Genomic DNA, 26,226 nt, shown 5'->3' with positions numbered 1-26,226 from the left:
CCCGGCCCCTATGGGGAAAGGACAAGAGACATTTCTGGGGAATGATAAGGACATTCAGAGGGATCGCCCTCATCACTACTCACCTCGGCAGTTTAACCCCTCGACGCATCGCCTTCATTCTGCACCTGAAATAAAGGACAGATCACAGGTTAGAAAGACAACATAAAGGGGGCCTCACTTGAACTTTGAACTTTCATACTTATGGCGCATCGCTCAGGAAAGTCAAGTGGATTTTGCCAGCGCCATTCTGAAAACCAGTGAAGTAACTGGACGAACGCGCGCCCCTGCACCAGAAGCAGGATGGAGAGTTCATCCTTCCAAACCATAAGGTGAGCTTAAACCGGGGTTTGGAGGAAGTTAGAGAGGAACAAAGGGGGGAGCTAGCACACTATTCTGCAGACTGTTAATCCCCTTTCTCATCTGCAGAAGGATATTCCTACGGGCCAGGCAAGCACGATTTGGAGGTCCTGTCCAATTGGTGTTCTGGGTCCTGCGCATCACGCTAGAAGAGGCCACAGCAATCCAGACTAGACCAGCGCCCCCGTGGGAACCAGGTGAGCATTACACTATTTTGGTAATTCTCTGATCCATTTGTGTCTCAAGAGTGCCCAGTGATGTTTGGTTGTTTTCGACTCCTTTAAGTCTCTCCTCCATTTTGTCGATCCTCTGTGTGATTCTATCGACCTTTCCTCCGATGTCTGCTCTCATGTTTTTGATTTCTTCCAGTAAGGCTGCTACGTCTCCTTTAGTTGCTGCAGCATCAGTCCCTGAGGTCACCATGGTGGGTTTCTGGGTTAGTGCGGAGTGGAGTATACCTTTATGGCGCCAGTTTCTGCCTTATTTCCATGCACTTCTCTACCAGCACTTGTGCATGATTTCCTGCACCTTCTTTATGACTCTCTCACCTCGGGGCCTTTTTCTGTGACCGTTGAAAGTGGAGTGCCCAGTTCTCCCCTTCCGGGGTGCAACTCTCGTTCCCTCTTCTTTCCTCAGGTCTAAGCCTTGGAGGAGGTCACAAGTCCCAGGACTGGGGGCCCAACCCTCACAAGGTCAGGTTTGCTATGGAGTCGGGAAGGCCAGCAGTATACTTTGTTGAGTTCAGCGCGAGGGGTATATGTTTGATAGCAGGGGACGTATAAACTCAGATGAAGAATCTTCATCTAATGAGGTGGGCCGTTGCAAACCTTGCGTTGTCTCGAGACTCTCTGGCCTGTGGTTGCGGTCTTATCCAACTTACCCGTGCCCAGAGTAACAGGGGAGGGCACACGCCCCAAGATTGGGGGCCCAACGCTTAGTTACTTCTCCTCAATTCGTCTCCCCACTCGCAATAAAAAAAATATCACTTGCGACAAACTACTCCCTCTCATTATACCTACTCTCAATGCTATTCCAGAAAATTCAGTACCAGATGCATTGGTTAAAGAATATAACCACATTATGACCACATCCCTAGATTCAATAGCGCCACTTAAACTTAGACAAAGTAAACTTAAGGCCCACCTCAACTCTTGGTATACACCTTACCTAAAAACCCTACGTACCAAAAAAAGATCATGCCAGACATTGTGGAAATCACATCCTTCTGAAGAAATTAAGATTAATTTGAGTGCCATCTCTGCCCTATACAAAAAAGAAATACTCTTAGCCAAACGCGAATCTTACAATACAAGAATAGCCCAAGCTAACTCTAGCACGAAGGAACTCTTCGTTATTCTTAAAGAACTAGAAGCACCCTTCCCTGTACCTGACAACTGTATCAAGGATAAACTCTGGTGTTCGAATATTCAACATGCACTGGCCAACAAAGTTGCAACCCTACAAACAAAAATTAACAATAAAAAAGCCTCCCTAACTACCAACACATCCAACAGCACCATGTCAACTACCCCCACTACTACCAACACTGTGCCTCGGTTCAAACTCACTAAAGTCACCATTCTCGAAACAGAGAAGACGATACTCTCACTTAAACCTTCCAATTGTCATGGTGACCAATGCCCTGCCAAACTTATAAAAGACGCAGCCAGAGATCTGTCACCCTTCATCACTAAACTGATCAACGCTTCATTTACTACCAACTCCATCCCTACCAATCTTAAGGAATCCTGGGTGCTCCCCCTACTAAAAAAGCAGACTCTAGACCCCCTAATCCCCACTAACTACCGACCTATCACCACAGTACCCTTCCTTCTGAAAATCATAGATAAGATGGCATATTTACAAATCCAAAAACATTTGGAATCCAATCACCTGCTAGAGTCAAGACAATCAGGCTTCCGGCCTCAGCATGGGACAGAAACTGCGCTAATGACTTGAAGGCCCAGATAGATGACCTCAGGGATAAAGGTGACCTTGCCCTCCTCCTACTACTGGACCTATCGGCCGCCTTTGATCTGGTCGACCACCAGGTCTTGTGCAGCCACCTGCATTCGGCAGCACACTTTTTCACAGATGCCATCACATGGATACAATCCTTTCTCAGTGATCGTACCATGAGAGTTTTCTCTCCCATGGCATCTGATGACCCTATCCCCATTACGTGTGGTGTTCCCCAGGGTTCATGTGTCTTGCCTACCTTATACAGCATTTTCACCAAGCCCCTCTTCGATGATCTGGATCATCTGGGTATCACCTACACTAATTATGCAGATGATACGCAGATCCTCCTACCGATTACTGGCGATTATGAAAAGGATTTGGCTTTGGTGAATAAGGTTTACCTCATCCAGGCCTGGATGGCCTCCCATGGACTATGCCTGAATGATGACAAGACAGAGATCATCATCCTGGGTACCCCATCTTCTCTCAAAAAACTAAGCCCTAAATATTCAGCTCTTAATATCGACAATAACATCATTACAGTCGCCAAGGAAGTAAAAACCCTGGGGTTTTACTTGGACTCTACCCTCTCCTTCAACAAACAGGTAAATACGTTGGCCTTGACCACAGTTTACACCTGCAAATTGATTAGAGCGGGCAAAGCCTTCCTCTCCAATAACAGTTGTATTACCCTTGCTAGAGCTCTTATACTATCAAGACTCGACTATTGCAATGCCATATACATTGGGGCGAGTAGACAAACTACCAAAAAAATCCAACTTCAGCAAAATAATGCTCTCAGAGCTGCACTCGGTATTGCAAGGAGAGCACATATATCTGACACTAGAAGAGCTAACAACTGGCTGGCCACAATTGACAAAATAAAACTTAAAGTCGCCTCCCCTACACATAAATGTGTAACTAAAGTAGCCCCCTGCTACCTTGTGAACAGAATCGTCACTAAACCTGAGACAAGACTAACCAGACTCTCCAATACAAATTGTCTACTGACCCCAGATTCAAACTAGCCAGAGTGGGAGGAAGCAGCTTCCAGGTCAAGGCTACCCAGCTGTGGAATTCACTTCCTGCCACCCTCAGACTAGAACCATCATACATAAAATGTTGATACAACCTTATAAAGTTGCTCAGAGTCTCTGACGGTTAAGTGAGCGTCTGGCACCTTTCTAAATCTTCTTAGCCTTCACCTGCAATAGCCCTTCTCTTACTCTGGACATCCCTTGGTAATCTTACTGCTAAATGTATTATTGTATATATGCTCCTCTGTGTAATTATTTTGTAAAATAGTTTATTGTAAATATGATTTCTGACATTATATAACTACACTGTAACTGTAAATGTTTTCCTATGTACAACTAAGCTGTGAGTAACCTTATGCAATGCGCCCGAATACCCTCAGGCTTGGTGCGCAATACAAGTAATAAACTAAACTAAACCTGCCTTGTTAAGCAATCATTTAGCAGTTCGGCCCAACTGCAACTGGGAGAGTATGTAAGAGGTGGTGGGTTATGACATCTATAGTAAAAATCTTGAGTTCAACAATGCTCCTCCAAGCCAGCGTTTGAACCTGTGCCTCCTCTGCCCCTGACATGCGACAAAGCAGCGCACCCAGTGCGCAGCCTCCCCCCGCGGAGACATGGGCTCTTCGTGCACTGTGACGAGCCGCACCGAACTGGTTATCTTTGGTGGATTGTATATATTTTGGGGGCCCTGAGGGGTTTAACATTCAGGTCATGTCCGAGGTCGCGTTCTCTTTACAGCAGAGAGTGCTCCTCTTCAGGTCGCAGTCCTTGTGGGTATAGTGTCCGAGACCTACTCACCCCTTCTGAGAGAGATCTATAATCCTCTAAACGGGGCAGTGTCTAGTCCCCTTGCACTGGGTTTAGACCAAGGTTAGGGGGCTTTTAGGGGTGTCCCTTGAAAGGCCACAGTATCGTCTCCTCGCTTCTCGTGGACCCGTTGATGCTACATAAGTGCAGCTGTGACTACAGATTAATTGGGCCGTGGGGAAAGGGCCGCCCGCCCCACTGAGTTCTTCCCTAGGTGAGGACGTGTGCTGAGTGATTCCGGACCTCTAGGCAGGCGCGTCTCACTCTTAGTCCAGGCGGGGGGGAGGTGTCTGCTAGCCCTCTAGTTTAGGTTCTCTCAATGAGAAGTAGGCTACAAGACTCAAGCTATGCTCGCAGAGAAGTAGGGCCGCCCCCCCCACCTTGAAATACGCAGCAGAGCGGGCTTGTTTCACTGTGTCCTCAGGCAGACACGCGGCGAGGCATGTCACCTGTCTCGCCTGAGGGTGAATTCTCCTTGCGGGGCTGAGGTGGTATTTCGCATGAGACCGGACTGCTTCTCACGCCGGTGCTTAACCTACGGCCGCCGGGGGGGGGGGGGGGGGTCATACGGTTCTGGCGATGGGCTCTCGCCCAGTGCTGCACGCGGTGAACCTCCTCTGTGCTGTCACCCGGTGCTCTGTCTGCAGGGGTCCCTCTACTCGCGGGGCGCGGATACCATTTCATCCCTCGACTCCAACACGTGGTCGGTCCGTTGTACCTAATGGATCGCCCGATCCATAGTTGGCCCACAGTTGCGTTGAGTGGATTTGGGGGGACACAGGTCGCGTATTACCTTGGAACTGGCTTGTGAGGACGTTGTCTCTTCCCTGGGCGACGCGCACCTTTACGTCTTTCCAAACCACGCAGTTCCGCCTGAAGGCAGGGTGCACTTTCACTTTCGGCTTCTCCTTCAAAGGTTGGTTCTTCCGTGTGCCTGGGCGGAATTTCTTCGCTCTTTCTCACTGCACCTGGAGGGATGAGGGGGGTTCACACAAGTTTGACAATCCGTATGCAGATCCCTGACATTTTGCTATTCTCCAGCATGGGGTCTGGCATGGATTCACATGCTCATGAATATTCCCCGTCGTCAGGCTGCAAATCCTCGGTAAAGAAAAAATCAGTTTGTTTCGTTTCTGAACTATCTTTCTACTAATAACCAATCACTGGTCCCTGGCTCATACTGCCCCCAGCCAATGACTGCCCTCTACCTAAGCCCCTTCCCTGGCAACCATCTTCAGATTTTTCCGCACGTTCAAGTGTTGGGAGTCCTCGTGCTATAGCTCTCGAGCTTTTACTGCGTTTTGCGTTTTTTCGAAGAGTTTACTCTTACATTTTCAGTCAGTCGAGCCTCAAGCTCCACCGATTCTACTTCCGATCAACGGGGATCCGTTTTAGAATTTTTCTACGCCCCTCAAGGGCAAATTTCACTTCTTGGAGGATTCCGGAAGATCTTTGCGGCCTACCCTGCGTAGTTATGGCCCAGGACAATGGAAACACAACGCCTGTTGGATCCAAGCTGGTCAGGAGCTGCCCGGGATGCGGATTGCAGAATGTCTTCAAGGAAAATGAGCACTCCCGGTGCCTTTACTGCCTTCACGATGACAAATCACACGTGGAGAAGGACTGTGCGTTTTGTAAGAACATGTCCGAACGGACAATGAAGGATCGTCACGTTTAATTCACCAACTGGCTGGATGGGAAGAGCCCAGCAACAGGTGGGAAGAGGAAGAAGTCCTAGCGGTCTTCTAAGACCTTTGAGGGCGCTCCGGCGACAGGGGCCCAACAAAAGGCAAAGCACCGCGAGTCTGCGGGCACCAGGAGCGCCGATGGTTCGGGCTCCTTGGCTGCCAGGCAGGGCGCGATGTCACCAACGCCATCACTCTGGCTCGGTGAATAGGAAGTCGGAGAACCGCAGTAAGCTTCGGGAGAAGCCCCGGTCGATCCCGACGGCGACAGCCGAGGGGGTGCGAGGCAGCGACCCTCCCCCCAAGGTGAGGGCCTTGGGCGCACCCAAGGTCGCAAAGGCCCTGATGCACCCGGTTAAGCCCTTGATCGAAGGAGTCGTGACGGCCCTGGCGAAGCCTGTGGAGGCTACCCCAGTGAAGACGACTGCCGGGCCTAGAGTTTCCCTGCCACCCCAGAGGGAATCACCTTTTCAGCTTATCGAGAAGACCCCCGTGAAACCCCGGGAGGAGAAAGAGCACAGTAGCCATAACTGACACAGATACCACCTCCGAAGATGAGCTGGCTGGCATCGCAAAGATCCTGGACAAGAGATTCGAGGAAGTCCGGTTCTACATGAGGGATCTCGACGAGGCGGACGTAGAGAGCAACGGTGGAGCCGGCGAGGAGCCGCGGGCTGTGGAGGAGACAGCCGTCGCAGCCGATGCCACAGGACAACTCAGGAGCAATCTTGATGGCTATCCAGACCCTGTGTACAGAGATAAGGACGAGGTTGCCCTTACCCCCAGCGGATGATCCAGCGGTGCCTAAACCGTCGGGAAGCCCACCGAACAAGAGGAGGCGAATCCATCCTCCCCCTTCTTTCCATCCTTCACCTCCTTCCCCTCCACCGAGGGATGTGATGGGAACGGTGGTGACGACGGGATGGATCTCCCATCACCCCCTGCCTGGGCCTCCCCTCCCGACGAAATTGGCTCCGTTTATGCCATGATCGCCAGGGCATCGGAACTTTTCCAGCTTTGGCCCGAAGAGCAGATGAAGGGCGGTTTCCTCTACCAACGACGGGAGGCCAAGAGGAAAACCGTCCTCTCAGTACCGTTACTGGACGACATCTGGGACGAAGGACTGTTGCTACTCAAGAACCCTTCCACGGCTCTTGCGAATAGGGACCGGTATGAGAAGAAGTCCCGGATTCCGCCCCGATGTGCCTTATAGCTCAGCCGTCCCCGGATTCAGTGGTCTCTGCAGTGGCCCAGAAGAAATCGGCAGGGGCGACGGGATCAACTTCCACTTCCCCACCGGACGGCGAGGGGAAGAAGCTGGAGGCCATGGGACGACGGGTCATCTCGTCTGCGGGGATGTCCATCAAAGCGGCCAACGCCCTCACAATCGTGGTACGCTACGACAGGGAGCTGTGGTTTACGGTCGCTCCCCTCCTGAATTTCCTGCCAGATGACAAGAGGGTGGAGGCCCTTGAAATCCTACAGTAAGGCGAGGTGGCTTCAGACCATGCCATCACGGTGGCCACGGACACTGGGTTCCGACAGATGGGCAACAGCGTTTGCCTTCGTCGACGCAGTTGGCTCAAGGCCACCGATTTCTGTCAGGACGTTCAGACCAGGGTACTAGACATGCCCTTCGACGGGAACAACCTGTTCGGCAAGGCAGTGGACGAGTCACTGCAGGCCATCAAGGCGGACCCAGAGACGGCCCGGGCCTTGGGTTCTCTGCATCAGCGACGGCCGTCCTTTCGGACCCCCAGAGGCAAGTCTCAAGGTGCCTCCAAAGGATTTGGTGGCGGTTCCTCATCGTACCGCCAAACGACCCGCTCATCGTCGCAAGAGGCCTACAGAGGCCACAGCAAGGCCAGAGGACGTCGTCGCCAAGGCCTCGACGAAGCAAGATTGAACCGGCCGTGACGTCGGGCCCCCACCCAAGCACCCGGGTGGGAGGCCGGCTGCCAAAATTCATCAGCGTGTGGGAGTCCATCTCCACCGACCGTTGGGTGCTGGCCCACGGGCACACTCTGGAATTCCAAAGAAAGTGTCCCCGTCTACCACCTGTGGCCAGGAAGGAAAACCATGTGCCACAGCTACTTCTGGAGGTACAAGCAATGCTGAAAAAGGGCGCAATAGGACTCGTCCCGAAGAGGCTCCGGGGCTCTGGAGTATACTCGCGGTACTTCCTCGTCCGGAAGAAGACCGGCGTTTGGCGACCCATTCTGGACCTTTGTCGTCTAAACAAGTACATCAAGTCCCAGAAATTCCAGGTGGTCACCCTGCAGCACGTCCTGGGACAGCTGGAGTAGGGCGACTTCCTATCGTCGCTGGTCTTGGAGGACGCCTACTTCCACATCCCCATACTCAAAGGACATTGAAAGTTCCTACGGTCCATGGTCCAAGGGCGACACTACCAGTTCAAGGCCTCGCCCTTCGGATTGAAGTCGGCGCCCAGGGTCTTCACCAAGTGCCTGGCACCGGTGGCAGCACGGCTATGCCTGCAGGGGATCCACGTTTACCCCTACCTGGACGATTGGCTCATCCGAGCAAAGTCAAGGGAACTCACCGTCGCTCACACAGCGAAGACCGTCCAACTGCTCACGCATCTGGGATTCTCGATCAACTTCGCGAAATCCCACTTGGTACCGTCGCAAGACACCCTGTTCCTGGGAACCAGACTCGACACAGTGGCACGATTGGCTTTGCCGTCGGAGGAAAGGATGAAGGGCATCCTCGGAAAGGTACAACGGCTGTTGACAATGGACACGGCGGGGGTGAGGTCCATGAAGTCCCTACTCGGCATGATATCATCGTGCATCTACCTTGTGCGCCTATGCAGGTTGCAGATGTGACCACTGCAGGAGTTCCTCGACTCCCGTTGGATGCAAGCAGCGGGCAGTTTCGAAGACAAGATCTCCCTCAACGAGATGTTCCGCCAAGCAATCCGGTAGTGAGGCAAATGCGCGCATCTAGTGACGGGTATGGACTTCCAGACCCCGACACATCAGGAGACGGTGATGACGGATGCCTCCCTGGAAGGATGGGGAGCGCACACCGGAGATTTCCATGAAGGAGGCCTTTGCTCCCGGAGGAGAGGTCGCTGCACATAAACGTCCTGGAGCACCGAGCCCTGTTAAGGGCCCTCAGGTCGTTCCTCCCATCCCTCAAGGGCAAGGTGGTGATGGGCTTCACCGACAACACCACCACGATGTTCTACATCCGGAAGCAAGGGGGCACCAGATCCCAGCCCTATCCAAGGAAGCGCAGGATCTGTGGCACTGGGCCGTTGCCCACGGGATGTTCCTGGTACCCTTCGACCTGGCAGGAGTAAAGAACGCTGCTGTCGACTGCGCTCGTGCCACGAGTGGGAACTCCGGCAGGATCAAGTGGATCTGCTATTCCAACGATGGGGCAATCCCCAGATAGATCTATTTGCAACTACGATGAACACCAAGTGCCGGAGGTTCACCAGCAGGTTTCCCCAGCCGGGAGCATGGACGAAGCATTCTCCTTCCCCTGGGACAGCCTGTTCCTGTATGCGTTCCCCCCATTGCCATTGCTTCTGCGACTCATCAGTCAACTCAGACGGTCCCGGTGCAGGATGATCCTCGTCGCACCGGTGTGGCCGAGGCAGATATGGTTCCCGGACCTTCTGGACTTGTCAGCGTCCCCCCAGTTAAACTGCCGACGGACACGGATCTTCTCGCCAGGGAAGGAGGCGCCATCCTGCATCACGACCTGGGATCGCTGAACCTGCAGGCCTGGCTCCTGCAGCACTAGAGTTCGGAGGCTACGATATCCCAGCGGACTGCAAGAAGGTCCTTGCAAAGGCCAGGGTGTCCTCGACTCTTCAGTGCTACGGGCATAAATGGAAGAGGTTCTATGTCTGGTGCCGTGCACAGAAGATCAACCCTCTACGGATTACGGCCCCTCAAGTGCTGCCGTACCTGCTATCGCTGGCCAAGGCGGGGCTGACGCATGCCTCCATCAAGATCCATCTGGCGGCTATCTCCCCCTACACCAGAACTCTGGGGCGGTCTTCGCTGTGGTCTCACCGCCTTGCGAAGGAGTTCATGAAAGGACTGTTCCGCTCGTTCCCGCCGGTGAAGGCCCCGGCCCCGGCGTGGGAGCTCAACGTGGTGCTGACCAGACTCATGGGCCCGCCATTCGAGCCTCTGCATTCGGCACCGTTGAAATTCCTGTCGTGGAAAACAGCGTTTCTTGTGGCCATCACTGCTGCACGACGAGTGCAAGAGATCCAGGCCTTCTCCTGTAAACCCCCATACCTGACATTCCACGAGAAGAGGGTAGTACTGAGGACGCACCCCTCCTTCATGCACAAGGTGCCGTCGGACTTCCATCTCAACGAGCCCTTGGTGTTACCTGTTTTCTTTCCGTCGCCGGCTGAGAGGACTTTGCACTCGTTGGATGTGGCTAGAGCGCTGAAGTTCTATGTGGACTGCACGAAGAGTTTTCGGAAGACATCACAGCTGTTTGTGAACTTTGGACCTGTGAACCAAGGGAAGGCCATCTCAAAGGCTTCCATTTCCAGATGGCTCTCCAGCTGCATCATGCACTGTCACCGGTTGGCAAACCGACCTTTGCCCGGCCGTCCGTGAGCCCATTCAACCAGAGCAATCGCTGCTACCACAGCGCTCCTGTCTGGTGTGCCCCTGCTGGACATCTGCAGGGCTGCTACGTGGAGGTCGACGCACACCTTCACGAGATTCTACTGCGTCGACCGGGATTCCAGGGAGGAGTCCAGAGTCGGCCAGGCAGTGCTGCGCAACCTGTTCGCTTGAAGGTGAGCCTGGTGAGGAGGTAAGAGATGCTTAATGTTGAGTTATTTAAATGCTTAATGTTGAGCCTTGCCACCTTCCGTGGTTGTGCATGTGTGTACTGCTATGTATTTGTTAGGCAGAATCCTGTGCAGTTCCCTTGGGGAACACTGCAAGAGGATTAAAACTACAGGAGTAAGCAGTAAACCCAATTGGTAGCAGTCTGCACCACCCAGATTTACCTGGTAGCTGTGGCTGAGCAGTCAGACTTCTCTCAAGATGAGTAGGGCAGTATACAGAGGATACACAATAGGGCTAAAAACACAGTAGAGCAAGCAAACACTGACCAGAGCTTGGTATCAAAACTATATAATTATTTATTTAAAACACACTTTAGGAAATACACTAAGCACTCTAAATCAAAGCAAGTTCAAACACAGTCAGATAAAGTAGACACACCTCCCTTAATAATGATTAGACAAGTCTAGGTTAAAACACCACTATTTGTAAAAACAGATGTGAGCGCGTAACTTAGATGGCACTCCAATAATTAAGTTAAAGGGAGAGAAAAAGGCAGGTCATGAAAATAAAACCGTTCCCAACACTTTTCTTAGACCACAGCAAGTTAGTGAAGGCAGGGTCTACTGTAGAGCCAAAGTTCATAGGCCAGGCCCACTTTAAATGGAGCAAGGCGAAATGTGCCCAAGGTCACACAGTTTAAAAAGCACTCGAGTCTTTCAGAAATGTTCAAAGGAGGTTGGTTTGATGCTAAAGATAAAGTTAGAAGGTCTGGGGGCCAACCCAGTTGGAAAGCCAAGGATTTAAGGGTCACCTTTAGCAATCCGTAGAAAGGGAGGCCAGGCGGAACACAGTACCTTAAAGAGTGAGGAAGCTCCAGCGGTGGCAGTTGTTCCTGGCAGCGGGTGCAGTTCGTGGTTTCGGCCAGGGAAGGAGAAGATCTTGTCGAGGAGGAAACTTGGAGTCGTTGCACTGCCCAGGGAAGAGACCAGCCGCGGAGTTCGTTCGGTTAAAAGGTGTATTCCTTTTATTCACGGTCACAGTGGTGAAGCTTGGCTATCCGGCCGCCGGGGGTGCTTGGCACGGGCGATTCGACCAAGGGACGTCCTGGAAGGCGAATGGCGAACTGGTTGTCCCCACCAGCTCAAAGGGAGAAGGCTCTTACATCAGAAGATCTTCTCTTGTTGTCGGGAAAGTGATGAGGTCGTTCCAGCTGGGCTCCAACGGTGGTGTCGTCATTGCAGATGGCTCAGCTTCTCCCCTCTTCGGATTTCTTAGGTCCTGTGGCGACTTCTGAAGTTCCAGTCCCAAAAGCCCTGCTTTTATGCAGAAAAACCCCCTTTCAACAGCCTAGCTGTCACTCATACATTCTAAGTGGTGAGCCGGGCGGCTCACCACTGGGCCAATCAGAACAGAGTGCGACTTGGGTTGCTAAGGCAACGCCGCCCAGGGTGCCAATTCCCCCACCCACACATCATGTGGAACCCAGACAGAGTGGCACCAGTTGGAGGGCTTCTGTGGAGAAGCCTGCCAAAAAGTGGAACAAAGGGCCCGAGGAGTTAAAGAGACGGACACAAACGCCATTTTGGAAAAGAGTTCTGGTGAAAATACCCAACCGCTGATTTTTATATTAAATAAATAAACCAGCGGTATCTTTAACATTGCACCAAAAAAGTGGTGCGTTTAAAATCAATGGGAAAATCCCATAGGAAATATTCCGGTGGAATATTTCGCGTGATAACCACTGCCACCAGCCAGAAACTCGACAAGGGGGGACTGGACAGTGCCCCCTTGGAAACAGACCCAGGGGCAATCAAATTAACCCCTTCCATTACTTCCACAATATGATGGTTTGTACTGGTTCTGTTCACAATTTTGGACTAGTAAAGCCAATGGTGACTTTACATGCCCTGGGAGACAATAGTCAGTCCCAGGGTATGGAGTCTATGTTTGGGGGTCACTATGACACCCCTGTGTTACTGCACTGAGGGTGCTGTGTAACACATACACTAAAACAGATGATACCCTATGGAGTAAAAAGACCCCATAGCCCATAAACACACAATAAGTCAGACATACCTCAAATCATGCCTAAGAGTGGGAGGAAAAGAGTCTCACTCTTAGCAGGAGAAAAAAACAACCCCCAAAAATCCAGCAAAGCTGCTGGGGGACTCACTAGGTTTGGGAAATTAGCCTTATAAGAGAATTCTCCCTAACAGTATTCTTGTATTCATGAGCATGTGAATCCATGCCAGAACCCATGCTGGAGAAGGAACAAGTTACTTACCTGTAACTGTTGTTCTCCAGCATGGGTCTGGCATGGATTCACAATGGAACCCTCCCGCCTACCCCTCTGCGGCTCTTCTCTTGGTCCTACTGCCACTTTACTTGCTACCAAATCTTTACCGAGGATTCCCCAGCATGACGACGGGGAATATTCATGAGCATGTGAATCCATCCCAGGCCCATGCTGGAGAACAACAGTTACAGGTAAGTAACGTGTTCCTTCTTGCCATAACATTGTTGTGAGGTTTTTCATATTTTTTTTGCGTTCTCAGTATTTGGGAATGCAAATATCCCAGAAAGTGTTTTATGGTTGCAATATCCAGAGAAGCTTACCTCACTTTTTATAGAGCCCTGTCAAGTAGTATTGGCTATAGAAAACCACAAGAGGTGACGGCTGGGAGGCTTATTTTAACCTCTGTAATTGCTCTGGGCAACCTTCCAGATCATCGTTCATTGCCTGCCGAGCCATTACAGAAGGGGAAAGACCATATGCAAATCAGGCCTAGTCCAGCCCAAACTGCTAGGTCACATACCTTCTGCACGAGACCACAAGCATCCCCAGAACTGTTTCGGCCTTGTTGGGCCTGATCAGTGAGGAGTTGATTGGAAGCAGGCCTGTGTTCGTTATGGGACGGATGGGTTGTGTACAACATTTTTTGATGGAAATCTTGGGGATCGCAAGAGTTGTGTTCCGGCCCAGTTTTTTACTTTATATATATCAATGGTCTTCTGGGTGCTCTGGTGGATACTAAGGCTGATTTCCCTAAGGTGAGGGGAAGATCCTTTTCAACATTGGCTTACGTGGATGATACTGTTCTCTTTGCTCGAACTCCTATTTCCCTTGAAAAGTTAATACACGCCTACTCAGGTTTTATGAACGATTTAGACCTGAAGATTAACACTGATAAGTCCACAGTGAATCCTTGTGGGAAGCGCAAAAACAAATTAAGATGAATGCCATCTTCTGTAATGTGGCAGTTATACAGAGAGTCCAGGAATATGACTATTTGGGCATTCGATTCTCTACCATGCTTTCTGGTATAGCACATTTGTCCAAACAAAAAATTAAGTTGAGCCAAACCTTGGGAGCCTTTTATGTTTCATGACCATGTGCCAAGGTGTCCCCTTGCTATGATTCTGAAGGTACACAGGGCACAAACAAAGGCGCCAACAAATTATGGGGCCTCTTTGCGGGGGTACTGTTCCTCCGACAGCCCTGCAGGTGCAGGTACATTTTCTTTTTAAAACACTTGCATCTTCCTGTTTCAGCGCCCAGTTGCGCCGTACACACTGAATTGGGCATTGGTTATTTGGAAGATATTTGGGCTTCTGCCCATATCTTTCACTGACTGTGTATTGAGGGCAATGATAAAGCGGGCCTAAACCAGTTTATTATAAGATCATTGGTTAGGTGCGATTGGTCCAGGATTCCATGGATGCAGTACATTTGGAAAAATGTTTCCTCTGAACTCACCTGCGCTTTTTCCTGCTGAATGTATGAGTTCTTTTATTATTTTGGTTAAAGAACAGCACGAGATCTATGAATTGCAAGTAGGAGCCAACAGATTGAGTGCATCTATTCGCCAGGCGGACTTGTGGCAATTCTATCTTACTCTTGAGTTTTAAACAATCTGATTGGTGGCTGATTAATGTGTTTCGTTTTTAATTGTTTGAGGCTTTGTGCACACACAGCTAGCTGTAAACGTTTCCCTGGTAGTAAGAGCTGCCCCTTGTGTGGGCATGTGCTAGACTAGAGGATGTTTTGCATTTTATAATTTTCTGTCCTGCCTATGATAAAATAAGATGAGCAGCGATTTTTTTCCAGTGCTCACGCACTTTAATTTTAGGCGGTGCCGCCCTGCTCTGTTGTTTCTGTTACAACCAGACTCCCCGTATGATGATTGCGCAATGTTGATGTTTCTAAAGAAGGCTATCTTTGTTAGGAGGGCTACTCACAAAAAGCCAAGCATTTTAAATAGTTTAGAACCTTTTAATGTATTGTGCATTATTTATTTTCCTTTTTTATGTTTGTTAACACAGATCTGTATTTATGTAATTGACATGCTGTTTTATTGTGTGTATTGTAATTGTTTGAGGGATTTGGCATATCACTGCATCCACAATAATGCAAAGAAGACAGTGCATGTCAAGAAATAAAATATTTGGAGTCGCCCAATCTCATCCTGGAGAGCCACATTCACTACATGATTTTGTCCACACAACATACATTTTAATGCAGTGGATCTACATTGAGGTTATTTGAATAGTGTGGGTTTGGAGTGCTTGAGGGGTAGTACTTGGAGACCCCTGGATTAAAGAAACATAACCCAATTAGTGGCTGTTCGTCAAACCCTAGATTGGGTCTGAAATCTGTCTTTATCTAGTTGTTTTGGACTACAATTCCCATGATCCTTCACCATTGATTCTCTCCCGAGTAGAGCTATATGGATTTGTAGTCCAAAACATCTTGAGATGCAGACCAGAGTCCTATAATGATGATGCTGTCGGCTTCTTCCAGTCTACTCGCTCCCTGCGTTCAAATGATTATCCCTGTTTTATATATATGAAAGATCAATTAGTTTCATAGTAAAAATAGAAGTTTCAATATATTGCTTAATATGTTAACATGGGAAAAGTAAATAATGGTAGTCTGTTTAAAAACAAGCAAACAATGTGGTGGTGAAGAGAATTTCAAATTCATTGTACACAGGTGGGTAGAACTGTTTGTGGGACAAAAGAAGTATTGAACAGTTTCACAAAATTCAACAATGATTTCGTCCCAATTGTAGGGAAGTGGAAAAGAGATTGTTTGGGTGGGAGATCAGCCTGAGAAAGCCTTACTCCCATCCATTGCCTGCGAAAGCTTTGGGTGTCCCAGAAGGAATGTGTGTTGGAGGGATGAGAACTCTAACCAGAAAGTAAAAGACGATTTTTCCCCCAGAGGAACTCTGGTTGAAATTCACACAGAACCTAGTGACCATACACAAAAAAAGATAAGATTTGTTAAAGCAGGAAGCCAACAAAGGGTCTTCGAACTACAAGAGATGTGGGTATAGGGTATATATATATGTGTGTGTCAATAAGGTGAGCACCCAAATTCTGAATTGTTTGAAGCCAGCCAATTAGATTTTTAGGCAGGCCGATGTAAAGGGTGTTCGTATAATGCAGATGGGGGGCAAAAGGGATTTAATCATAGGGGCGTGGTAGGGGATTGCTCGTATTCCCATATACTGGGCTATTCATCCCTAGAGCTTGTAACCAACATCCATGTACTCTACCTCTCCTCTCTCGCGATCCAAAGTTGTTACTATGCATCTGTAGACCGGTCTATATATTTTTTTGTAATATTGTGTTCTCAATGCAATGCTTTGTTTCATTCAAACCTTGTATAAAAAAATGTTTGAAATCATGTATCTTTTGTTCACTTCAGGATCATAAAGAGCCGCTCACAGCAACGCAACTTCCAGCTTCTCATCATAACTCACGATGAGGATTTTGTGGAGCTCTTAAGCCGCTCGGAATATGTGGAGAGTTTTTATCGGATCAAGAAGAATATTGACCAGTGCTCCGAGATTATGAAATGCAGCGTTGCTACCTTGGGCTCATATGTTCATTAAGTGGGGTAAAGCCTATGCTGCCACTGCACGTGTGAAAGGCGGCGTCTGGAAAACCTTTGAAAGAGAAAGTGTTTCTTAAAGCAACATCAATGTTTCATTTAATGGGTTTTAATTTAAATGTTCACATAAACTGGGATTACTTACTGACTCTGCCTGCCTCATTATTATCCAAGTCAACTGATCTCATCTAATGACGGGGACAAAGTCCAAAGATTTATTTTTGTAACACTCACTCACAATTTTGAGAAATGAGGAGTGAAATGGAAGGTAATATGTTGTAACCTGGTGCTTTTACTTCCGGGCTGCGGATGCGATGCTGAAATGTGGTGACATTGTCAGAGTTGGTAAGAACCCTTTTATGGAAACTGTTTTGCCAGGTGAAACACTACTACCTAATTCCAGACACTGAAACTTTTCCCAAACAGAAAATATGATAACATATTTTGAGAAAAGAGCTCTTAAAATAAAGATTTGAAGCGGTTTTGCCGAAATGTGGCACCAAACAAAGCCACAAAAGTGTATGTAAAAAAGATGTAAAAGTATAGAAATAAAATACTGCTATTTTGCGACACTGGATGTCCTTATTTTGCACTCCAAACTCAAAGTTCTAATTTTTCATCTTTTATAGGCCCTCGCTTGCAAAAGAAAATAGTTCTTTTGCCTTATATCAGTCTGCCTTTTGTCAAGCAGTCTGACCCTTGCACACAGTGGCTATTGTTACAGTATGTCATGTGATGTGGAATTTGTGAAGTGCCTACCTGCCAAAGGCATGTTTTTTAAACGCCTTTGATTGTCCAGGAGGTTGGACATAGAGGATTGGCATCCTTTTGACAGGGAAAACTAATAATGTTATAGAACAGCAGTTTATTTTCTTTGGTGCGGGGTCTGTGGGATTAGATCATGTCAGTGAATATGTGGCTGCTGGCATGAGGATTGTATGTGGCGTGGGGCTCATCCAACTACAGTGCACTAAAAGGTGGTGCAAGCAGCTTATGTATACCCGACTATCGATCCATAGAACACCTGGTTGCACTTGAGGGCTCCACATGGATTCACATTCTCATTTTCTAAGCATTACACGTTAAACGGTACATTAAATTGCATGCATGCTTAGCAGAACGATATTTGGTCATACGTTTGCAGGAACATGATCTGTTCTACTTGTCAAACTGTGCCTTTTCATTGCATGCTTATTCGGCAGACTAAGGTCTGGTAACTGCAAGGTGAGAAGTTCAAGACCATAGCCCGAACAATGCTTTGCAACAGAAGGGCACTACTTAAATTGAGGGCTTTGCTATTGTTTACATGCATATTTGTCAACCGTTACTTGTCAAACAGTACATTATATGCACTAGGTGCATATGTAATACATAAAGTGAGTGCACAAGTGCATGTGTCTTGCGAGTAGGCTCCCTCAGAATGCACGTGAAGTAATATTTGAAATGAATGAGTCTGAGCAAATGGGTGGATGAAGGAAGCTTGGATTCTAAAGATTGGCAGTACCTCCCACTCATTACTGGGGATGAGTTTGAAGCTCAAAAAGGAGGATGGTGTTCAGTGGGTGTCTCGGGTGAATGATTCCCTGAGAAACCTGTATGGATGGGTGAATGCCCGCGACATGGACTCCTTTCAAGTATGATACATTTGGTCATGCTGGGGCACATTTTGAACTTGTGTTCACACGAGATGTGCCAGCACTAGGCTTATTCTAAGGTTTTGAATCCAAGGAAGCTGCTGGCTCGTGGGTCACACATTGTATCGCGCAAAGGCAATCGGAACTCCTTAGATAGTTCAGAGTTAAAGAATTCTGTTCAGAAAAATGTTTCCTCCCCTAAAGTCCACAAAATATAAGTGGGTCTAATTGGATGCGATACTAATGCTGAGAAAAGTAGTGGACGTCTCACTTCAAGTCAGGTAAGCGGCGAGCTCCAGCGATTTCAAGAATCCCTGGTAAATTGCTGACACTGTGGAAAGTCTCTGGTGGTATAAGCCTGACCTTTGACTTTGAGAATTAATATTATTCACAAATCTCAGCTTCGAAGGGATTGTGTCCTCCGACGTATTCCTCATCTTAGATATCTCCTTCCAGCTCTGCTGGCCTCGGAACATTCTGAAAGGAGAACAGTTTTGGCAACCCTGGCCGGAGATAACAGTAGTCACGGATGCCTCACTCACGGGGTGGGGAGCCCACGCCAACGACTTGACCATCAGCGGTCGTTGGTCTCCATCGGAGTCCAGACTACACATCAACCTGTTAGAGCTGAGAGCCATCAGACTTGCGCTGAAGGCGTTCCTGCCAGCTGTACAAGGGAAGAACGTCCTGATAATGACGGACAACACGGTGGCCATGCATTACCTCAACAAAAGAGGAGGCGTAGGATCACTACCCCTGTGCAGAGAGGCGATGCAGCTCTGGTTTTGGGCAATCCAAGAAGGAATCTCTCTATCGGCAGTTCACCTAGCCGGAGAGAAGAACTTGACAGCGGACGCTCTGAGCAGGCAGAACACAGTCTCCCACGAGTGGGAGCTAGCTCAGGAAGTCCTTCAAGAGATCTTCGCCCTTTGGGGAACCCCTCAGGTAGATCTGTTCGCCACCAGCCTAAACAGGAAATGCGACCTGTTCTGCTCAAGGGAATTTCCCCCGAGAGGAGCTCTGGGAGACGCGTTCATAGTGGACTGGGAGTTTCCGCTTCTGTACGCGTTCCCACCGATCCCTGTCATTCCTCAAATGATCAGGAGGTTGAGAAGATTCCGGCGAACCATGATCCTAATTGCCCCGGATTGGGCCAGGAGAACGTGGTACCCGGACCTTCTAGACTTGTCCATCTGCCCTCCAATTCGACTTCCACTCAGAGAGAACCTACTCTCACAGAAGGGAGGTCAGGTTCTCCATCCAGACATCAAAACCCTCAACCTTCACGCTTGGCTTCTGAAAGGCTGAGGTACAAGGATTGGGACCTCCCTGATGATGTTTTGGAGGTGTTGCTTTCGGCAAGGAGGCCAGCAACAAAGTCTTTATACCGCTGCCGTTGGAACAGATTTTGCAGCTGGTGTAGAGAACAGAATATCGACCCTTTTTCATGTGTTACACCAATGGTTTTGTCCTTCCTACTATATTTGGCAAATTCAGGCCTTCAAGTTGGCACCATTAAGGGCTATCTCGCAGCGCTATCCATCTTTAAGCGTACTGCGGAAGAACCATCCTATTTCAAATTACCCTTGGTAATACAGTTTCTAAAGGGGTTAACCAATGTTTATCCCCCAAGACCATTCCAAGTTCCCCTATGGGATTTAAACTTGGTACTAACTTTCCTGATGGGTACACCTTTCGAACCTCTCCATTCTTGTTCGTTAAGATTCCTTACCCTTAAGACTGTTTTATTAATAGCACTTACATCTGCTAGAAGGGTGAGCGAATTACAAGCTCTTTCTTGTAAACCCCCTTATACAATATTTCACAAAGACAAAGTTGTCCTGCAAGTGAAGCCTAATTTCCTCCCAAAGGTGGTTTCTGAATTCCATATCACTCAGAAGATTACCCTACCATCTTTCTATCCTCCTCCTCACCCGGGGAAAGAGGAAGAGAGGTTACACAGGCTAGACCCTAGGAGGGCTTTAAGTTTTTACATTAGTAGACCAGCCAGGATAAGACAGGCAGACCAGCTGTTTGTAGGTTACACTGGTCACAAGCTGGGGTTACCAATAACTAAGCAGACCATTTCCAGACGGATCATTCTAGCCATTCTGGAATGTTATAAACTGCAGGGAAAGAGCCCCCTCAAAACCTTAGGGCTTATTCGACCAGAGGTATTGCAGCTTCATCGGCCTCAAAAGAGGCGTGCCGGTTAAAGACATATGTGCGGCGGCTACATGGTCGTCTGTCCATACCTTTTCACGTTTTTACAATCTGGATTCCTCCTCCAGTCAAGAGACTAGGTTTGGAAGGGCTGTACTGCATTCTATTCATCAATAGAAGACAGCGTGAAGTCAGTACTCCCTCCGATAATAGAATACTGCTATGGGAGCCTATCTAAGATGAGAAATACGTCGGAGGACACAATCCCTTCGAAGAACAAGTTACTTCTTACCTTGTAACGTTCTTTCGATGGGATGTTCCTCCGACGTATTCCTCATCGACCCTCCCATCCATCCCCGCAGTTCTACTTCCCTTGTTGTTGCAGCTTACGCTCCTTCAGGGTGATTAGTTAGTCCAGAAAGTATTATTGTGGGCTACAAAACGGAACTGAGCAACGGACGCTGCGCGCGGCCTTTATAGGAGGGATGACGTCGACGTCGATACGGCGGCTGTCGAGGGACATCGACTCGGAGGACGTCGACGCGCAGCGCCCTCTAGAGAAAACATTTTCCGAGGCCAGCAGAGCTGGAAGGAGATATCTAAGATGAGGAATACGTCGGAGGAACATCCCATCGAAAGAACGTTACAAGGTAAGAAGTAACTTGTTCTTCTCTTCCACTGGGCAACACGTCCCAATGGGAACACTGTAATTCCCCCCCAATACAAGGTGGTCTCTAAACACCCTGTATGTGGATGCTCTAGCAACCCCTGGGTTCAGAGACACTGCTGTTAGTGTTAGTTATAGGCAGCAATTTTGTTGGGCCAGGTGCCTGTAAAAATGGTCCCCCTCCAGAATTCCCTATTACTGTCATCATTTTGCAGATACATGACAAGCTCTGGCTGTCAGTACCCAAAAATAAACCTGGCAAAGTTTTGGAAGGTAGTTGATTCTTAGAAGGATGAACTCTTTCTACAGGAAACCAAAACCCCACTCCTTCCCATGGTCAGATTGCCAAGGAGGTAACTCCAAAGCATAACAAGCTACTCAAATTCAAGGTGAAGTCGACTGGTTTCTCCTGTGCTTCCTTGGTCAGAGCTTGTGGCTCCCTCCGACTCACATAGGAGGGGAGTTAGGGTTCTGCAGGGCAATTGTCCACTGTGTTAGGGACCCCCCTTTATTGTCAGGCCTGCTAAAAGAAGCCCCTGAATTCAGGGGAGGTAATATCTCCTAAAGGTATTTTGGAACAGACACGATTCTCCCAAAAAAAGGAAAAATCCTGTTGGTGTCTAGGTCCTAGTTATAAATATTACTGTCTTTCTGACACTTTTAACTCACTTAATCAAGTGGATTATTCTGTAAAGAATAAGTTACCCCCATTCAAAGTATAGTGGGTGTGTTGGGTCAGAATTCCATTTTGTGGGGCTCCTTTTGCTAACTGGGTGGGTCCTCTATTCCTTTTGCTGTTTTCCTTGTTTTATTTTAACTTTGTTTCCAGTCAGCAGGACCTCTACTAGAGTAACCCAGCAGTGGCAACTCCTTTTTGTTGGGCTGCTTTGGAAGTCCATATGGCTTCTAGGGCAGGGGTGCTCCTTGAGCAACCAATGTTCTCCCTGGATAATTTCCCTCCTCCAGAACTTGTTGGACAGTGGTCTTTTGTTTTTGGTTACACAATGCTGTTTTACTGTGTTAGCCAAATGCCAATACATTGTGTTAATGTTGGGTACTAAGGCATTTTAAGAGTCCTACGCCCAGGCCACTTTGTTTGTTTGGGACGGGGCAAACTGCCAAAAGGTCTGTTTTGCCTACATAGGCTCGCTCCTGATCCCGCAGGGGCTTCTCATGTATGCTATCCAGTTTAAACTGGATATTTCAATACACATATGTGTGGGTGTGCATGAGTGTATGGAGTTTGGCTCGCCAATATTTATAGGATGACTGCCTAACATATGAAAGGTGCACCATTATAGATTGGTGGACAAGATTGCAAGGGCCCCGTGGGGAGGGTGAGGGGGAGTTGGTCGAATATTGCTGAAGACTCTCTGCTTTCCTCTGGCATTGTGTGATGGACCGCACCAGTCTTCCTTCTGTATGATTGAGTCTTTCTCTGCAGTCATCCTTATGTGAACCTCTCAATGGTGTGTTCTGAGCCCTTGTGGTGGGGTTCCTCCACTTGATGGTTGCTGCCTCCTGCACAACTATCTACCACACCTATCGACATCAAAGAACATATATTTACCTTTTACTAATAAGTGCATGAAATATTGCGTTTGTCGATTTGCAATCTATGGATACACTTTATGGAACTTCTCAAACTCCTTGAAAGTGAAATTAAGATGCATTTACCTGTAACTTACATGTGTTCCTTTGTTCTCGTTGGGCTCATGGCATTTTTGAAGTCCTTCTTGTATTTTTAATCCATTCCTATAATGTTGTATAAACTGTTGTTTTATTGTGATTCACACTTAGAGCGTTGTAAAGTAGACAGTATTTTGCTTGACTATACTACTGATGAGGAAGAATTGGGTCTTTTACAGACCTTTTTAATGTTTTTTCTTTTTTACATTTACAATAACTATTTCTAAAGCAATTACTTGAACTGTGGTTGCATAATTACTTACTTTAAGAGAACATATATTTTCAGCATATATTGTGTGGCACATTTTGTTTTGTGCATGGCTGGGACTAATTTGTACCTTGATACCAGCCTCACTGCTCCTCAAAGTGAAGCCAAACTGTTCTGTCACATTTCTGTTAAGAGCATTTTCAAATACCTTTGGGGACACCATGTTCACGCACTAATTTGTTCCTTTGAACCCATTACCTAGAGGGCTTCAGAAAAGCGGACACTGGACTTTTGGCATTGAAGGAGCAGACAGTAGAAGTGTCTTGACACCTTTGGCAAGGATTCTTTGAAAGTAAACTTTGGGCTTTTTATAGGCGAAGGCTATGTTTGTGTGAGTTATTTACCCCATTGGGCTCTCGTAACCGAGTCCAAGGTGGTAAGGTCTTCATCCTGCCCTTTGAACTCTAAGGGAAAGTCTTCAACTTCACCTGCCTTATGGATTTCAAACCAGCTCGCCCTGACACAGGGCCTGCAAAAGGCTCCCGAGCATGTGGCTGCCAGCCAAAGAGGTTCCTATGCCGGCCTCAGCTCAGAAGACGCATTGGGCCCATGCTCCCCTACCAGAATTGAGGCTGACATTTTAGACCAGAATTCATCTCTGCCCCCCACCAGCAAACGAGCTGATGGTGGACTTTATCTGAACTAAGGTAGCTGTAGATTCCTTGAGTGAGTCAGATTCCCTAGAGTGGTAGTGACTGTGTGACTTCCTGGAGGACGAAGAAGTGATGCTTCAAAGAGTGACTGTGGAAATGAGACCTCTTATAGGAAAATCTTCGTGAGCTTCTTATGACTTTCATGAGTATGATACTCCTCAGGTTCTTTGTATTCTTCAACCTGGTATTTCCTAGAATTGGAAGGTTCTGAAGAAGTCAAATACTTGGAAGGTGTCCTGCCACCCTTGTGAAGGGTTCTTAGGAGCTCAGTGACACGTCCCAAAAGAGCTTTAGGATGCATGGACCTGCAGCATCAACATTCCTCTGTCTTGATCGGCCCCCAATCATCTAAAGAATAGTTTGTGGGGATCGGAACAGAAACATGGCATGTCCCAGACTCCCGGCAGGGCTTAATGCTTGAGGCTTCAGAGGAGACCTTTAACAGTAAGAATTTGCTGAAACTCAGTAGTGTGCTCCCAAAGCAGTTTGGTGAGAGCACAGATGAAAGGCAATGATGTTGTATACACCACCAGTGCGGTTGCATCTGGACTAATGGGTGCTGACTTGGAGCAGCCAATCACCCACAGCTGACTAATAAACATTTCTAAAGCCAGGGTGATGCTGGAGGATATATTTCTACAAAGGGTAATCTGTGGGAGGAAGGACTCCAATAGAAAATGCATTCTTTGTAATAAAGTTGTTTAAAGTAATATCTACAAAGATACCACAAGTAAGTAACTTTAGTAGAAAACAGAGTGCTCTCCAGGGATCAATACATGTTCCATTAAGTCCACAAAGTAGTAGACTTTTAATCAGGCTCACAGACCCCACCAGCCACTTTACTCTCCAAATGCAATGTTACTCTATGCCCCCAATGGAAGGCTGTAAGGTATTCATGGTGGCAACAGTAAAGACAAACACAAGTGATCACAGTTCAAGGGTGTTTTTTAAACTGCAAAAGTGTGTGAGATAAACACCTAATCTAAACCTAAATCTAAGATGGGAGCAAGCTTGACCATCAAATGAAAAATAAAGCAGTCCTTGTGGCGTCTTGTCAAATAAAAAGGGCATACACTAAAAAAATCCTATTCCCAAACCTTACAACTACATACAAAAGAGTGTGGGATAGGATTCAGTTCAGTTCATCATGTTTATTCGGATAGAAAAACATCCATCAAACGCAAAACATATACATCTTAAAATTCATCATGATACAGGATAGTAAATAAAACTATTAGCTATTACAAAATTACTATGCCATACAAATACTTAAGCATCAAAAATCACAAAGATAATAAAACTTGATCTTGTCCCTTTAAAATCCTCTTTCTAATATACATAGCACTTTTCAAATAAGATAACAGGGCCCATGCAATCAAAACTGATTCCTCAGACAGAAGCAACAGTAGGGCAGGTCTATAACAGCGTATATCAGTTTGCTTCAAAATCTGCAGGATTGTACTTTTCTTATGTTTCCGTAAATGGTGCAAAATAGTACAAAATGTTTTAAATCCTCTCTTGGGGCCCCACACACTAGACAGCTGGGATCATTAGGATATCCAGGCCACTTTGCTGTTACCCCACAACAGAAAACAGTCAAACCTCGCCCTCGTAATGAGCCAGCTCTGTTTCTTTATAGTGGCTCAAACCAGATACGGTTGTAGATCAGGGACCCTGCTAATCAACCTAATTTGACTATCCTGGTGCATTGCCCATTCTGTATGGGCCCGTTTATCTATGATTCCCCCAACGCACAGCCTCCTTATACCTTTGCTGCTGTACGGAGGATAGCACTGCCACAGGGGGGAACTGGGCCTGAACGTCACTGTAACACAGTGCGTCCTTTACGTACCTTAGCCAAGGAATACTATGCCAGGTTTCGTTGGCCAACGTGTTTCTTATAATAAAATGGCACACGGTTGCAAGATTGTTTGCCCATATACTCTTACGTCTCGTCCCCTTTCCTCCATATTGTATGGGCGTCCCTTCCAAGGGACGGGAGACAGAACCTTTTTCACCAGAAAAAACCTTCTTCCCCTTTAAATCTAGAGGCGTGCGGGGGCATGGCCCAGGGAGCATGCACTGCCCTGACTCCGCCCTACGGCGCCATACCCCAGTCTCCTTTTCTGTGTCGACGGGAACGGGTCGAATTCACCAGGGCTCCTGGGTTTGGCTTCGGCTATGTAATTCCACGCACGGATACTTCTCTTTGTCTTTTTTTTGTTATATCTATCATTGAAGTACTCGGTCCTCAGGCATCACGCTCCTCCCTGGCGCATGTCGACTTCCACAGGGTTCAGCGGGTGTCCATCCTGCAACGGGCTCTTCCCAACGTCGGACCCCCATGCCCTCTGCCTACGTTGCCTTGGCCTAGACCACGGTTGGCAATCATGTTCGGCGTGTGACTCGCTGTCCTCGAAGGTGCTGAAGAACAGACTAGCCAGGTGGAGGGAGCTCTTCCAGAGGTCGCCTCCAGAGGATGTTAAGAACTTCGTGAAGCATCGAACCAGGCCCAAGGTAGGGCCAATATTTTCTAGCGCTCCCCGCAAGGGAGACTCCTTCCCAGGGACTCTTCCGCGCGGGAGGGACCAGCCAGGTCCTTGAGG

The 26,226-nt window shown here is 48.0% G+C and overlaps 1 protein-coding gene across 5 annotated transcripts in view; it reads left to right on the top strand.

The window, feature by feature from the left end:
- RAD50 (RAD50 double strand break repair protein) overlaps nt 1–17,116 on the top strand; it is a 1,278,308-nt gene extending 1,261,192 nt beyond the window's left edge. For 3 of the 5 annotated variants that reach the window (XM_069652505.1, XM_069652504.1, XM_069652506.1), the window contains one exon: nt 16,361–16,695. In XM_069652505.1, coding sequence (XP_069508606.1) covers nt 16,361–16,547 — 187 coding nt within the window. In that variant the 3' untranslated portion in view covers nt 16,548–16,695. Of the gene's footprint in view, nt 1–16,360 lie in introns of all 5 variants that reach the window. The other 2 variants (XM_069652502.1, XM_069652503.1) reach the window with 1 other exon arrangement.
- Nucleotides 17,117–26,226: the final 9,110 nt, after the last annotated feature.

Source organism: Ambystoma mexicanum, chromosome 3p, assembly GCF_040938575.1.
Source record: "Ambystoma mexicanum isolate Mex_15411 chromosome 3p, UKY_AmexF1_1, whole genome shotgun sequence".
NCBI classification, from domain to species: Eukaryota; Metazoa; Chordata; class Amphibia; order Caudata; family Ambystomatidae; genus Ambystoma; species Ambystoma mexicanum.
The sequence above is the reverse complement of the archived record's forward strand: the minus strand, read 5'-3'. Positions and strand labels throughout refer to the sequence as shown.